The sequence below is a fragment of the Opisthocomus hoazin genome, chromosome 1, assembly GCF_030867145.1.
Source record: "Opisthocomus hoazin isolate bOpiHoa1 chromosome 1, bOpiHoa1.hap1, whole genome shotgun sequence".
NCBI lineage: Eukaryota > Metazoa > Chordata > Aves > Opisthocomiformes > Opisthocomidae > Opisthocomus > Opisthocomus hoazin.
The window spans coordinates 93019286-93036202 of record NC_134414.1 but is presented as its reverse complement, the minus strand read 5'-3'; the positions used below and the strand labels follow the sequence as shown (position 1 = coordinate 93036202).

General features: G+C 42.9%; 1 protein-coding gene across 1 annotated transcript in view; it reads right to left on the bottom strand.

Moving 5' to 3' along the window:
* PHEX (phosphate regulating endopeptidase X-linked) overlaps positions 1-16917 on the bottom strand; it is a 105696-nt gene that overhangs the window by 68943 nt on the left and 19836 nt on the right. Inside the window, exons 4-9 of the mRNA XM_075442480.1 lie at positions 11879-11965; positions 10575-10801; positions 7251-7319; positions 3504-3620; positions 568-651; positions 112-257 (exon numbers count right to left, since the gene is read on the bottom strand). Coding sequence (XP_075298595.1) covers positions 112-257; positions 568-651; positions 3504-3620; positions 7251-7319; positions 10575-10801; positions 11879-11965 — 730 coding nt within the window. The remainder of the gene's footprint in view (positions 1-111; positions 258-567; positions 652-3503; positions 3621-7250; positions 7320-10574; positions 10802-11878; positions 11966-16917) is intronic.

Genomic DNA, 16917 nt, shown 5'->3' with positions numbered 1-16917 from the left:
TTGCCTAAAGACTTGATTCCAAGAATATCTGAAGCACCTGAAAAAAACAGGAAAAGCCCAGTACTTGATGTCCCCTCATAAATGCAGGTGAAGCCATCATAGGATACTTACTTTTTCCTTTCATTTTCTAGTATCCTGAATAAATCTTTGAAGTACTGGGGAACACGGACAATCACATTTTCTGAAGGACCTATATCTTTGAGCTCAGGATAGAGTCTGGTGTCAATCACCTTCTTGATGTACCCCAGCCAGTCAAACTGCAATGACAAAGAGAAGACTGGCTAAAGCAGATTATGAAGAGAGATGATTTATTAACAAAGTGGCACCTTTGAGACTAATGGATTCAAAGCTTTACTTATTCAAAATTTAGAAACTATTGCACTTTGTCATTACATGTGTTTTCAAACCTCATTAAAGTTGTAATCGTATTTAAAAGAACATATATTGTAATTGAGTACACAAATTCCTAGTGATATTCCTTTAACACGCTGCTCTGTGCACTACATGCAATTTTAATTACATAGATCAGACATTAAAAGAATAGTTTTGCAATTATCCCCAACCAACCTGTGGAATCATGGCACTCAGCTCCGATACGTTCATTTTGTTGTACATCACCTCACTTGTTCGATTTTCATATGGGATCATGATCTGGACGAAAAAAAAAAAAAAAACAAACCAAAAAATCCATTAGAACAATGATTATCTTGCAAAGACCTACTCTTACACCATTACTGTCCATCATAGTTCCAGTGCAGAAATATCTCACCACCTGTTTGTCAAGCATTCATGGCATTAACTTCCCTTTCTGAGGATGGCATTTTACTAGGAGAAAGGGAACGGAGTTGATTGTCAGTTTAACTCCTTACTGGGAAATTTAATGAGCTGCATGTCTTCTTTGAACACATGAGACTGATTTTAGATTGATTATCCTAAGGAAATGCATGTTGACTCATCAGATATAAAAGCACACCTAGAGCATTAACACTTCTTCATCCTGTCATGTCAGGTAGAAGCCAGCTCCAAACTATGTGGTTTAAAAGGTCAAATATGGGATAGCAATGCTGGAAGTGCATCTCATCTCTTGGATTTGAATACGTTCTTGATACGGACTGACTCCGTTGACGGGAAGAGCCAGATACACACACGTTTCTACTCATTTTACACCAGCATCCTGATTTCCATAGCAGGAAATCTGGGCATATAGGTGAGACATGAGTTAAAGCATTCTCCAACCAGGCCTCTCATCTGGGTGATCAGAGGAGCCAGATCTCAGGATCTTCTGTAGTGTCAAAGTCCAAGGACATAGCAAAAGGAATCCTAAATATAAAGCAAGTCCTTTTACAACTGACAGGGGACATTCAGATTCCAAGATGTCAGTATGGTTCATAATAGAAAAACAAACCAAGTACAAGATATAGCTCAACATTTTCTCAGCGTTCAAGAGAAACAAGAATTCCCGATGGCAATTCCAGCCCCGCTCTAAGCTGAATCCTACACAACAGGCTGTATGCTGTGCAGTTTAAAGGGGACAGTGATTGATGCCAGACTAACCAGACAGCTGGCAGTTCTCCAACCAAAATTCTCCAGTAAGTGTCTGCAGTTTTACTATTGCTCAAGCCACACAGAAAAAAAAAATCACTTCCTTCTCTGCTTCAGCAAATTTCATTTATCTGACAAATCTTTACACTCTGCTTGAACCCATTTGCTCCCTTCTTCTCAAAACTTTCCCTCTCCCTCCAGTAATTCAAACCTACTTGAAATCTTCCTTGTACACAACAGGTTCTCTCAAAGCATGCCACTCCTTCCTGCATCCAACTTATCTTCCCTTTATTCTTGCTGTCTCTCTTTCTGAGCATGCAAGTTCTCCATTACGTGCGTTCACTTAAAACAAATACTGAGAAACACAGGATACAGTAAAAGCCCAACTAACAAACAGGACTATCTATCTCCTCTGAAGTCAATCATGGTAAGATATTTATATAATTCATTGTGCTCATTAGGGTTCATGCAATAATCCACATTGCTGCACTCATGCCTAAAATATGGATATATTTTAGGAAGATTATTGACACTAAAGGGAGATTAGGTAACGGTGAGCAAGTATGGCCTGTTGCGTCATAGTATGTATGCTTCATGGATCCTGAAGTCTGTTACACAATCCATGTCACGTTGTATGGAAACTTCACCTATATACTTTGTGGATTAAAGCTCTGTAAGACATTCATTAAGTAAAGCATTAAAACTACCAGAGACAGCAATGCATCTTCTTATCACATCAACGATAAACGGAAGAAACTTTTACTGGTTTTTGAGTCTACTGGGTATTTTGCTAAATAAATAAATTTGCTAAAGTATCTGCTCATTAGTCCATCCAGGCTAGTAACTAAATCTAAATATTGGGCTTTATTTCAAGGTTTGACAAAATTTCATCTCCTTTTTCAGTGGAGACATGGAAACTGATTCACTGTTGTGGATGGCCCTCAGTTCTGTGCACAAGCACCATTAAGCAGCATCACTGCCTTTCCTCCTGTAGATGGCAACAGCAGAACCCAGCGAAACGTCATTTTCTGTTGCATCATCTGCCCTGTGCAACAGGCTTCTCTGTTAACAGGACACCCAGCATTCCACAGGGGCTAGTGGGAAAGATAGCATCTTTCCCTGGCGATATGAAGAAATCCTCAGCACAGTTGGCAGTTCTGCAAATCAGCGTCAAGTTTGCAGCCTTAACTTTTGCTGGTTTCCCAACATTGAGGCTCATGCCTATCTCACTTTGGAAGAAGTGGAAACCATGGGGGAGTTAGAGCTCCCAGAAGCGGGATTCCTGCAGTATCCATACTGAAATAGGGATATGGGAAAGGAGAAATGCTCCTTCAGCCTGCAACAGTCCTAATATGTAAATTAAATGCCACAAAGGGGCAAAAATTTCACCAAATAAATCAGTCAGAACTGAGTGTCTGACTAAATCTGCTTAGCTTTACCAAGCTCAGTTGGTCCCTAAATGAAAACTCACGGAGTTTCTCGTCCCCTTTCCCAGGGTAGCTGGTGAAAGCAGCTCTTGAGCTAACTGTGGCCCTACCGTAATCACTGCCCTCTCACCACCAAGCATCAATATCCCACCTCAGCCTTGCACTGCTTTGAGACTCTTCCTCAGAGAATCAGCCTGGTCTGCTTCTTGAATAGATAGTAAGGTATTCACAACACAGCCACACAGCAGGGACTCAAAGTCTGCCCAAGTTCAAAATTAAGAAATATTAACAATTTAAAGGACAAGGGTACTTGGCTAAGATTTTTTCCCCCCCCAAGAATAAAATAATCAGTTTAACAATTAACTAAGGGAGGAAGGCTGTTCATAATTTCTTCATCATGTTCTGTTCCTTTCCTTCTACTTCCAAAAAACACTGTTGCCAAGGCTGTTGATAAAATGGCTTTCAATTTTGAAACAGGTTTGTACTTTTGTTTTCTTAAAAAATCTAGCTTCAATGCTGCATTAAATTACCAACCTCAGCTATTTTAACTTCCAGTCTTAGAACTGACTTCATATCAGATTCGGCTCGTGAAGCGTTTGCACCCAGAAGCACTGCTGTATCAACCATGAACTGCAAAAAGGCATCCCGGTACTGTAAATAAAAGAAAAAAAAGAAAAAGAAAGAGAGCAAAAGTGAGATGACCACTGGATTTGCCCTTGAGCACAGCTGTAGCAGTAGGCCAGAAAAGACCAGCTATAGCAAAGAGTATAGTACTTTGTACTTTTATGACCTAGCAACCGAAATTGTACTTTCCTTACCTTGAACACTGGCTGTCATCAAGGAGAAAAAGAGAAATAAATCTATAAACATACTGTGAATGATGGAGATACCTGCTGTCGTTCACATAGCATAAATCTCAGGAAATGCAAATGACACTTTCAGATCAGACTGACAATGCTTACAGCTCTTACAGTGGGATTAGACAACGTGTATGAGTGTACACCAATATTTTACGCAAACTCATACAGTAATTAGTGTAGGACTTAAAAAGTACTTAAATACAAGTGCAAGTGGCTGAGAAGATAGGGAGATAAAGGGACAGTCCACTGAGCTCTCCCTGCTATTCCTGCCACGGCGCTGCAGCACATGCACCTGCTACAGTGCTCTGCTCTGCCCTCCTCGGGCTATCCTAGTCAAGCACATTTTAGTCTGAGCATGGATACACCTATTTGAACTGACAGACTCAGTGCCATGACCTCTTCTCTGGGGAGCCTGGTCCAGAGACCAACCACCCTCTCAGTGGAGAAAGATGAGGGAGGGTCGAGCACCCTTTGAGCCCATGCCAGAGAGAGGCCGACATCAGAGCCAGGCCCAGAGCATATCTCCCAAAGGCTGTCGATAGATGCAGCAGTTCACAGAGAAAAGGCCAGCAAACTCAATCTGGCACACCCATCCTTAGGTATGGTGGTCACACGCCACGGGGCATGGTCCCCAGGCTCATCATGGGACCCTCTTGAGAATTCACAGTGTCTTGGAAGACACAGGATCCATCTGACTAAACAGGGCAAGAGTATCTTTGCCAACAGGCTGGCGAACGTGGTAGAGAAAGCTTTAAATGAGAAACGAGGAGGGAGTGATTCCTCAAAAAATAACTGAGGCAAGTGAGGGTAGAGTAGGCAAGTCAAGGGCCCAGGGCAAAGTGAAAAGAGAGGACATGGCAACCAACAAAACAGAGCTGAAATGAAATGACTTTGAGGGTAGGTATGTAAAAAAGGAAGTGCCTGCAGGTTAGCCTCATAGGGAAAGCTCTCAAGGCCATACTGAGGAGTCAGTATGACTGGATGTCCCTTGGAAATAGCTTTACACTAATGCACACAGCATGGGGAACAAACAGGAGGAGTCAGAAGTCTGTGTGCAGTTATATGGCTATGACCTCACTGGGATCACAGAAACATAGTGGGATAACCTGCACAACTGGAGTGCTGAAATGGGTGGATACAGTATTTTCAGGAAGGACAGGCTGGGAAGGTGAGGAGAGGGAGTTGCCTTTTGTGGCAGAGATGAGTGGGAATGCATGCAGCTCTGCCTGACCTCCTCCAAACCCAAGTAAGGTCCATCCTGACAAATAGGAAATCAAGTAAAGATGGCAGAAGGCCTGCATGGGTGTACAAGGAGCTCCTAATTGAACTCCAACATAAGAAGGAAGTGTACAAGAGGTAGAAGCAGGGGCAGATGATCTAGGAGTATAGAGCTGCTGACCAGTCTTGCAGGGATATAGTTAGGAAAGCCAAGGTCAACCTGAAGTTGAATCTGGTGAGGCAAGTGAAGACCAACAAGAAAAGACCCTATGAGTATCTAACAGTGAAAGGAAGATTAGGGAGCAGGTAGACCTGCTGCTAAATGCGGCAGGGTGACAAATGACACTGGCAAGGCCAAGATGCTTAATGCTACCTTTGCTCCAGTCTTTACTAGTAAGACTAGCCTTCAGGAATCCCAGGTTCCTTCGACCGGAGGTGAAGTCTGGAGCAAGGAGGGCTTATCCTTGATGGAAGAGGACCAGATTAGGGAGCAAAGAGGACATAACTAAATCCAGGTCTGATAGGTTGCACTCATGAATGCTGATGGAACTGGCTAACCCCATTGCAAGGCCACTCCCAATAACCTTTGGAAGGTCATAGCTATGGGAAGAGGTTCCTCAGGAAGAGGGCAAGTATCACCCATATCTTCAAGAAATGCAAGAAGCAAGTTCCAGGGAACTACAGGCTGGTGACCTTCATATCAGTCCCTGGGAAGGTGATGGAGAAAATCCTCCTGGAAATTATTTCCAAACACATGACAAGGCGATCAGCAGTAGTGAGCATGAATTTATGAAGGAGAAATCACACTTAATCAACCTTCTACAATTACATGGATAGCTTGGTGGATGAGGGGAGAGCAGTTGCTGTTGTTCACCACATTATTAAGGCTTTCATTATTGCCTTCCTTAACATCCTCAGAGACAAGCTGAAAAAGTCAGGGTTACAGAAGTGCACAGTGAGGTGGATTGAAAATGAGCTGAATGACCAGGCCCAAATCATTGTGATCAGCAGCACAAAGTCCATTGGAGGTCAGTCACAAGTAATACACCCCAGAGACTGACAGTGGGGCTGAAAAAAAAAAAGCTCCACTTTTTCATTAATGAGCTGGATGCTGGGACAGAGTGCACCCTCATCATGTTTGCTGACAGTACAAAACTGGGAGGAGTGACTGATGCACCATAAGGTCATGCTGCTGTTCAGAGGGACCTTGACAGACTCAAGAAATGGGCCAATGGAAATCTCATGAAGCTCAACAAGGGGAAGTGCCAAGTCCTGCACTGGGGGAGAAAAATAACCCCAGGAAAGGGCACAGGCTGGTGGCTGACTTGCTAGAAAACAGCTCTGCAGAAAAAACCCTGGGAGTCCTGGTGGACACCAAGTTGCACATGAACCAGCAATGTGCCCTCGCAGCAAAAGTGGCCAACAGCTCCCTGAGCTGCATTAGGCAAAGCATCACCAGCAGGTCAAGGTGATCCTTCCCCTTTGCTCAGCACCGGTGTGGCTGGGTCCAGTTCATGGTTCTCCAGTACAACAGAGACATGGCTGTACTGAAGCGGGTCCAGCACAGGGCAACAAAGCCGATTAAGGGACCAGAGCATCTTTTATGCACTGAGAAGCTGAGAGAGCTAAGACTCCTCCGCCTACAGAAGGGAAGGGTCAGAGGAATCTCATGCCCATGTACGAATACCTGATGGAGGAGAATAAAGAAGTCACGAGAGCCAGACTGTTTTCAGTGCTGCCAGGACTAAAAGCAAGGACACAAATAGAAACACCACGTTTCATCTGAACACAAGAAAACACTTTTTCACCGGGGGTTGGCACAGGTGGCTCAGAGAGGTTGTGGAGTCTTCATCTGTGGAGATATTCAAAACCTGGCTGGACACTGTCCTGGGACACCTGCTGTAACTAACCCTGCTTCAGCAGAGGGGTTGGACTAGATGAACTCTAGAGGCTCCTTCCAAGTGGGAAGAAAAGAAGGACTGACTCCAAATCTTACAAAAATCTTAATTTGAGAAACTTTGCAAGAGTGTTTGAGGTAGTGGTACTTGTGGTGGTGGTGTTTTCTGATGGAAGATATCCTGAAGAATTTAAAACCAAACAAGTCACAATCCTTTCTCATTTTGAAGCTTGGCAATGCAAAAGTAACAATGAAAAAAAACTGTGGGGAAAAATTGTCACTCTGAGTGCAGTTAGTAATACTTACAGATTTAGCTTCTGTGGTGTTTTCTAGGTAATCCTCTCGAGACGCAAGGGACAGGGTCGCTTGATCGAGCTGTTAAAAATAACAAGAAAACGCATTTAATAGGAAAGTTCTTCAGAATTCAAAGGTAGCGCTATGAGCAACCCTGGAAGAGTTCATGTTTTTCTGGCAATTATGGTAGATGTGTGTAAATATCTAATACATAATGCATTGCACCAGCCTGAGTTTCACAGGATTTCAAAAAAGAAAAATTATATGCCGTGCTGACAGACATTATCTAAGTCACCTTACTGTGATCTGGGGAGCCTCAGATGCTCCTTGCAATATCTGAGCCACCTAATACAGCAAACAATCACCCACATGATTATGTGTTTATGGCTCTATTAGTGAGTAGGTAATGCAATAGGACTGGGTCTACAGGATCAAACAGTTTGTGCTGATGACCATTCAGGCTATACATATTTCAGGGGCACAAGAGTCAGCTTGAGACAAACACTAGTCCAATATTTGGAATAAATGCGCATTAGGTGTTGGAGCATGTCAGCTGCTGCATGCCTGGAAAGTATCTTTAGCCTTCTTTGACTAAAGTTGAGGTGACACTTCTGAGTTTCACCCTAGACCAGCACTGAGTGCCGTATTTGGCTTTTTGAACAGATGTACTGAAACAGCTGGATACCAGCCACAGAGACGATTGCATGCATGCATGGGAAATTGTTATGCCTCCAGTACATTAGCTAAAGACGTCTGGTAGATCCAGGTAGATCTTTGACTTTCACTTCTCTTTCTAAATGTGGATAAAGTTTGTTGGTCTATGGTCACATTAATATTGGAATAAGGTCCTCAGAGTAACTTCTAAGACAGTCTCGAAAATTCATTAAGATCTGCAGTTAGTTTTTTGAGTGAAATAACTGCAGGGGAGTATTTGCATACCTTTTCAAGTTCCTAACAGGCAAAAATCACTGTGCAGTAGATATCTTAAAATTACTACTGGAAACTGAGTTTTCCCAAAACACTTCAATGTGGTGAGGTTAGGTTAGGGTATGGAAGCCGAAGCTGAAAACACAATTCAAACTGCTTCCAAACTCTGAAGAAGACAATGATGGGAACAGAAACAACAGTTTTGATGTTCTAAAATTCTTATTTTGACGCTGTGTTTGATTTTTGAAAGATAAGTCTAATGAACAAGGATTATATTTATTCATACAATTTCACATAAGCCTTTTTTACTCTAAATCCTACATCATTTTTATTACATATTTTCTACTTTTATGAAAATTACCTAAATAAATACAACTAGAATCACAAATGAATTAATCAATGTCATCTTTTCCTCTATTGACTGATGTTCTCAACCTTCAAAATATACCATAAACAAAATAAAACAAATCATCCAGTAAAACAAGAGTAGCTGTAATGCTCAGTGCTACTCTGATTCTTTGAAAACAGTATCACCTCGTTTTTTCAGTGTATTGAAGCAAAAAGAATATACTCTTATGCTCTGCATATGTGTGTCCTGGTAGTAGTTAACTTCAAATGATTTGGTCTATTTCAATTACGTGAATGTTGCATGAAATGCTTATCCAAATTTTCCTGGCTTAAGAGTCAGATTTGACAACCCACTGAAACAAAGAAAACACAAATATGAGGAATAAACAAAAAAGTTAACCAACTCCTTTAGCCCTCCAGAAAAAAATATTATGTTGAATACTAAACCAAGTTTTATTTGGAGTTTCTACTTATTTCTGATGCATTCATGATTTTGCAATGCTGAACAAAAAGAATTTTGCAATAGAACCGTTTTCACAAGCAGATTGAAATACTCCGTGGTAAATCTGCACCCTTGGGAATTTGTTAAAACACGGACAAAGTAGAATAGTGGCTGATGTATTGTGCAGATCAAGTTCTTAATCACATTAACAACAACAGAATGCCCTAGGGAATAATATGTTATTCATAGCAAGTAGTGCTTCAGCTATTTAGAAACCTAACTCCTAGGTGCAACTAGGCATACTGACTGAATTGTACTGCTAGGCACAATTCATTTCCCAGAGACCAGCAATCAGGATGTAACTGCCCAGCCTTTCACTGACAGGTGATCTGGACTGAAATATTATGACAGGAGATACCTAAATATCTCTGTGATTCTACTGTTTCAGTTCTTTTATACAAGTCCTTAGCTGAAGCAATCCTGACGGGATCTGAGCAGCATCTTAGCGGAGTGACATCTTTAATACAGCAAACCGTTGATCTGCTGTTGACTTGACTGTGCAGGAAAATGTCCCAGAGATGGGGGAAAGTTACACTTCAATTTCATACCAGTTAACACCTCAGTCAAAAGACATTTTTAAAGAACTGCCTTAGAATTGACATCTGCTCCACTACCACCACAGTTAACTGGTGTTTGATCCACAAATACAATGTATTATTTGCTATATTCCTACAGCTACTCAAAATGCCAGCAACGTAAAGATCATAGATTCTATTTTGCTGGATTGAATGACATCATAACTTTCTTCTTTGTCCTTTCTTTCTTGCCTGCACAAACTATTTCCTTGTAGCAGTGGAGGGCTGGTCCACTCTGGCTACTCATCTCTGCTTCTTAAACAACAACAATGCGTTTGGCCCAGGCACTCGGTCTTGCAGTGGTGACATCTCACAGTAACAGTTACAATTCTCTCTGGAGTTTTGTCAGACTACAGTGAGGCAACATTTCTTGGGAAAAAGACCCACTAATCTAAACCATTGTGTAATGCCATGCACTGTTAACAAATTGGTAATGCTTTGGTCCAAAAGTAATAGCATTTCAGTAAAAAGGTAAATTGTGTATTTCATGTTTAGAAGTGTTTGGGATACTTCTGTCTTGTAAGATGTTGTATAAGCACAAGATAATGTGTTTCCATCTCAAGAAAAATAGCTCAGGTTCAAAATATCTGCTACTGATGCACCATTTTTCATCTTCACAGACAAAAAACATTCTTCACGCAACTGGTGAGTCACAAGCAGCATCCAGAACACCTCCAGGACTGGATATCCACCTCTCTCATTTTCACGCACATAGACCCTGGACATTGGTTCACTGGGAACATATTTTACCTTTGTTATGCCATTTGAAAGGAGAAAATATCCTGCAAAGAAGTATTTTTCAATAGCCTGTGGCTCCTAGTGGCTTCTACAGCCCCATAAATTGACACCTATGTACATCTGTAAGTCAGTAGATAACAGCGACAATAATCAAGTGTAAACATTTGGAATGTAAACATGTTTTTAAAAAAAATGAGACCACAAAATACCATGCCAAAGTAACCTATTAGATATGCTATATTGTACCTTCAGGATATACTGATTGGATATTTTGTCATCAGCAGCCACATATAAACGGATGAAGACAGAGTTGCTGTATTGACCACGAAGGGTTGCCAAGGCTTGGACTAAGCTAAACCTCCTTTCTGACCACTGCCCTTCAGGTCCAATGTTGGATTCCAGTACAGGCCAGCGGAAAGGTGAATGCCTCAGTATACTTAACAGGGGTTTCATATCGGCTTTTTCAATTTTATCTGAAATGTCAAAGTGTGACAACAATTACATTCGAGACAATTCAAATCCAGCAGCAGCCACACAAGATATAAGGATTGATTGGCATTGATCAGTTTCTAGGTAAGACAAAACACAATAGCTGAAACCCAAAGCCTCTGCTCTGGCTGTGAGCACAGAAGTGCAGGAGTCCAACCTAGTTTATCTGAATCAAGAATAAGAGAGGTAAATCAGTGCTTTTCAGAAAAGGCAAAGGGCTGAAATTAAGTCATTAAAAAAAATTCCCCGCTTAGGAACTAGCATAGAAACTTCACTGGTTCTGAGAGGGGATTATTGTACGTAATGAAAGCTAGAGGGGTCGGCATCTCGGCACCAAAGCTGCAGGGTGGGCTACCTCAATTGCTGACAGTCAGTCTCCGGCTATGTGGGAAGAAAACTGCTCAGGAAATAAAGTCTGAAATATTCAGAAGAACTAAGGGTACTTAGAAGGACAAAGTCCACTCCCTCCCAACTCATCTTTCACCTGTGTAGCTACATAAAGGTTGTGATATCTCCCAGGCTAGCGTACATCACCTTACAGCAACATCTACAAGCTCAGGATAAATACTCCACAAATGTGGCTATAGGGCTCCATGTCCAAACTTGCTTGACATCCAGTTGACTCAAAGCTAAAGAGTCCACGGCTGTCTACACCCATCCCTGTGGAAGTGTTTTGATTAAAAGGATTTATACAAAGGTGGACGCTGCTGAGCAACAGGCTCTTGAAAGGGTCAGTATGAGAATTTCATCAGAGGGCTCCTCTGATTTACCAGGCACTACTCCCACACCCCCAGTTTTGTCATCCTTTTCCACAGATAAATGTCCCTTCACAGTTCCCTGACAAGCAGAGGTCTCTGTAAAACTGATTTCTCATGCCTTGTACCTCAGTTTTGATAGCCAGCTTCAGATATGTGTAGAAGACCCTTTGCATTCAGTTGAATCTAAAAGAGCAAAACCTGTGCATCTGCACAGAGCTTCACAGAGCTCAGCAGAGAGCAGAAGAGCCTGCCTCTGTAAACACAGGTAGCACGTATATGTCCCTTTCAAATCAGGCCACTTACTCTCGTTCATGCAGGATGCGTAAAGGATCTTGGCCTTCTGTACAGCTTCACTGTCTCGCCTTTTGCTGATGGGTTTCTCCAGCAATGCTGAAAAAACAAGTGACATTTTATTTCAATATGTTGGAAAACATAGGAACTATCTGCCTGACTCAGCATTCGCTTTAATCGTAGCATTTATTTAATTAAGGATGAAGTTCCACATATATTTTCTCAAGCAGTAACATAGACGTAAGAGGTATTTACAATTTTTCCACCCCCAACAGAGAAGGATATTTTCTTTATTTATTTTTGCAAGGACTTTTGCAAAGCCAGTTGACAGATACTGTTTCTTGCTCATCCTCACAAACAGCCAAGTTCAGCAGACTGAGGAGACAGGGAATCATGGGGCAAGGGTGAGAACCAGTGCACAGGATAGGAGTCAGGAATTTTTGCAAGCAGCTCAGCCTCTGGTGCCGGTACGTTGCGAAACCGGAGTCTAATGGAGAAGGTGACAGGATCCCAGGAGCAAGACCACTGGCATTCACTTCTGCCAGCTTTGCTGCCGCTGAAAGCAAGCGGCAGAGAACTGCCCCACTGTCTGTCAAACACACACAACCTCAGTCTTGTAAATGACACAGGAGGTCAATTGTCCAGCTTAATGTTTGAAAAGCTGCACTATATAGATCCCTCGCATTATAGGTGTCAACCGCCTTGGTATCTGAAAGCCAGACTAGCTTTTCTAAGCTGTCATCACTCTGCATTCCTTGTGTTCTTCACATTGTGTCACAGAAGTGAAATTGCATGAAAAGTGTATCTGAAACTCAGCAGTCTGCTTTCAGCTGCCTCAAGCCATTTTATCCAAGTTGTAAACCAGCCACGATGCAGTTGCAGATACACATACTACAGCTAAACGCAGAGACAGCTTAGCTTCAGTGAGATCTATCAGCTCCGGTGCAGTATAGCATGAGCATTTCCATGGCCAAGAGAAGCAGGGGTAGCACTTCAACACAGCACGGAAACACAGCTAGCAAACCCTGTCAGACCTCACCCGGTTTTCTAAGACCCAACCAGGTCCTGCACACCATTACATTATTGTTACTGGGACCGCTGGAGAGAGTGCTTCGCTGGAAGCATCCCAAGTCCCTCCTGTCATATCCTCAGCCAGAGCTACACAGCCTTGACAAATTTGAGAGTGCCTTCCCTATATCATACTCCCCAGTGCTCTGGGTTTCAAGAGGGTTTTTTGGAGCAGACTGGCCCTACGTGGAGCTGTGCCTGAGCTCAGATGCGCACCCTGCACAAAAGCGGGAACAAAGTACAACATGGGCATCCCAGTGACCTGTCAAAGCAGAGGGCCGCTGGACTTCATAACCTCACCAAGCTGTGGCAAAACCAAACCGCTGCCACACGGAGCTTAACCAGGTGTCAATGCATGGTCACTCTTCCCTGCCAGTACTGGCTGGGGTGATGCAGAGCACTGAAGAGTGGTGGTGCTGCCACCCAAGAGCAGCACCCTCCTGCAATGAGTGGCAGCTGCTCGGTCTCCTGCCCCTGCCCTTTCCAGCAGCTCGCCAGAGCCCTCCCTCCAATGTCACCTCTTGCAGGAGGCGAAAGTCCAGCTCAGTGGCACCACTGGATTCTATGGCTGAGAAGGGTCTGGATTTGCACTGCTCCGCTCAGTATTAGGAGCTCACTGCTGGAGGTAGGATTTAAAGACACTTCTTTCCCAGGATTTTGATAGCACCTTGAAGAACCTGCCATGCTGCACCTCTCAGATATTCCCCACCTGTTCTCATCTAAGCATCTACACTCTGAGGACCATACTGCTGACCTCAAACTGTTCATTAGTCAAAGAATATCCTAGTGATGAACAGATGCCACTTGTTCTCTCCCATCAATCTCTTTTCTCCTTAAAAAACAAACAAACGAACAAAATGACCACAACTCATTTTCTTGAATTCTTGAGAGATGTGATGAGATTATTCCATTTTAGTTATGGATAAGCTTTTCCCTAAAAATACTGCTGGACAGGTTTCCCGATAGCTTTGGTTTCCAATCCTCAAATTGTTAATATTTCTCAGCTTGTTAAATACAGTATAATACCAATCATTGACACATATGTCTAGTGTGCACAGTTCTTAGCAGAATAATCAGACCTGTCCACATTTTAAGAATGGAATTTTAGAAGAAACTATAAATGAAAACTACATAAAATAAAGGACGAAAAAATACACTTCATTTAAAGCCATTGCAATAACTTCTGTTCCTTGCCAGTGAGCTGCACAGTCATGAAATTTTCAGGCTAATAAAATTCAATGGCTAAAGCCCAGCTAAAGCTCAGGAGAGATATGGAGGATGAGATCTAATAAAATAAAATGAACTCTAGGAATACACCTGCATAAAATCTTGTTAAAATCAGGCCTGGTGTTTTCCCATCAAATGCTCTCATTATGTGACCGAAGGAAGCTGTAACACTCCCTGCACTATTACAAAGACTAAGGTAGGGCAGATGCTGCCAGTTTGCTCAGAATCAATTTACAAAGAAAATTCTTGGTTCTGATTCTTCATCAATGACCTGGATGAAGAGTTAGAATGTACCCTCAGCAAGTTTGCTGATGACACCACACTGGGAGGAGTGGTAGATACACCAGAAGGCTGTGCTGCCATTCAGCGTGACCTGGACAGGCTGGAGAGCTGAGCAGAGAGGAACCTGATGAAGTTCAACAAGGGCAAGTGCAGGGTCCTGCACCTGGGGAGGAACAACCCCACGCATCAGTACAGGCTTGGGGCGGACCTGCTGGAGAGCAGCTCTGTGGAGAGGGACCTGGATGTCCTGGTGGACGACAGGTTGACCATGAGCCAGCAGTGTGCCCTGGCTGCCAAGAAAGCCAATGGGATCCTGGGGTGCATTAGGGGGAGTGTGGCCAGTAGGTCGAAGGAGGTTCTCCTCCCCCTCTACACTGCCCTAGTGAGGCCTCATCTGGAGTACTGAGTCCAGTTCTGGGCTCCCCACTTCAAGAAAATGAAGAGCTACTGGAGAGAGTCCAGCGGAGGGCTACAAGGATGATGAGGGGACTGGAGCATCTCTCCTATGAGGAGAGGCTGAGGGAGCTGGGCTTGTTCAGCCTGAAGAAGAGAAGGCTGAGAGGGGACCTAATAAATTCTTATAAATATCTCAAGAGTGGGTGTCAGGAGGATGGGGCCAGACTCTTTTCAGTGGTGCCCAGCAACAGGACAAGGGGCAATGGGCACAAACTGAACATGAGGAAGAACTTCTTCCCTCTGAGGGTGACGGAGCACTGCAACAGGCTGCCCAGGGAGGTTGTGGAGTCTCCTTCTCTGGTGATATTCAAGACCCACCTGGACAAGGTCCTCTACAGCCTACAGTAGGTGACCCTGCTTTGGCAGGGGGGTTGGACTAGATGATCCACAGAGGTCCCTTCCAACCCCTACCATTCTGTGATTCTGTGATGATGTAAAATCCAGTGATCAATCAGGAAAGCTTTAATAAGGTGGCTGAATCCTGTGGACATTGAAATAGGGCATGTGATCCATGAGTGCTCTTTAGGCTACAGAGGTTCCTCTGCCTTAGCTTCAATCTTCCAGAAAGATTTAGAAGCTCAAACATGGAGCACTGGTCAGATCCACTTGATTTCTGCATTAGCTAATATAAAATGCAAACACTAGATTTAGAAATTAGTTTCTTATTGAACTCACAAATACATGTGAATTTTACATGTCCTTGAAAATTTATATTCTTCTTAAAGAAGAAGAGAAGGAAAAGGCACGAAACAACACCTACTAATCAAAAATATGGGTAATCAATTAGTCTATCTACAGGTTGCTGAATCCATGGAAAGAAAGTCACCACTGGGATTGAAATCAATGTAGACACATGAAAGTATCTTTAAATTAGCAATTTCAGGCACTGTGATTAGCCTGGCCATAGCAGCAGATTGCAACAGGCCCCCTCCTGCACTGACCGTATCTCCGCATCTGTGGGTCGGTTCATGCGGAGCACTGCAGTGCAGCACTTTGAAGGGCTGAAGTTCAGAGTCTCTGCTATCCGAGGATATCCACAAGCTGAGCAGAACTGCCTCAGGGCTATCCTGCACTCTCACCAACACAGAGAGGCACCCTCTGAGCAGTGCTCCATCTCTTGATGTGCAGTGTGGCATTTCAGGCTCTCACCTACACTGAGGAAAATGCCAGGCAGTGACCCACAGAGAGCAAATCCAGACCCTCTGAGAAAATTCAACTCTTATCTATAGTTGGCTGAGAGAACTGTCTTTCTATCTCGAAAAATTTTAATGGCTGCAGATATTTTCTGTTTGGACAACAGAAAGCAAAAGTTATGAGGTCTTCCAAGGGATAGGAAGAGAAAGACAACCACAGATCAGTTAATGTTCAGCCACGTGAGATGCCCACAGAGCTGCTGTTGAGTTGCCTGCTCTGCCTTTCCAAGCACCTGCTCTCATCCTTCACCAGTAGATTGTGTGTGTTCATGAAAATCCACCGAGAAGTTCAGTCTAATATGTTTTTCTAAAGTCCAGTGGCTGGAATTAGAAACTGTGGCCAAGTTACGGAGATCAGGGTTACCAGCGTTTTGACTAAAGCAGCTCACTCAGTGCTAAGAAGGACATTGAGTCTGTTCTTCTTCCAGCTTTCTTTTTTTTTTAAAACTTCATTTTCTTGTTTCAAAATGAAAAGCTCCAACTCCCTAAAGCAATCTTCCATTTTAGGACTTCAAACATTAACTGAAATCAACTTGAATCTATAGATAGTTTCAATAGACCAAAAAAACATATCCTTCACCATATTCACTGATTATGAAAGAAATTCTGTCAGGCTTCCATCAACATTTTTTAGCTTCATCTTTAAATAAGAAATTTTAGGAACAAATGGCTTTCACCAGACTAGGAAACACACAGCACTCCAACAGTATTAAAAGAAAACCCTTCAAAGAAGTTCATTTGTTAGGTCCCAGTTAAATGTTATAGTGCTAGAGGTGGAATAGAAATCTAGCTGAAGATATTAAAAATGACCACGGTCCAAGCTGA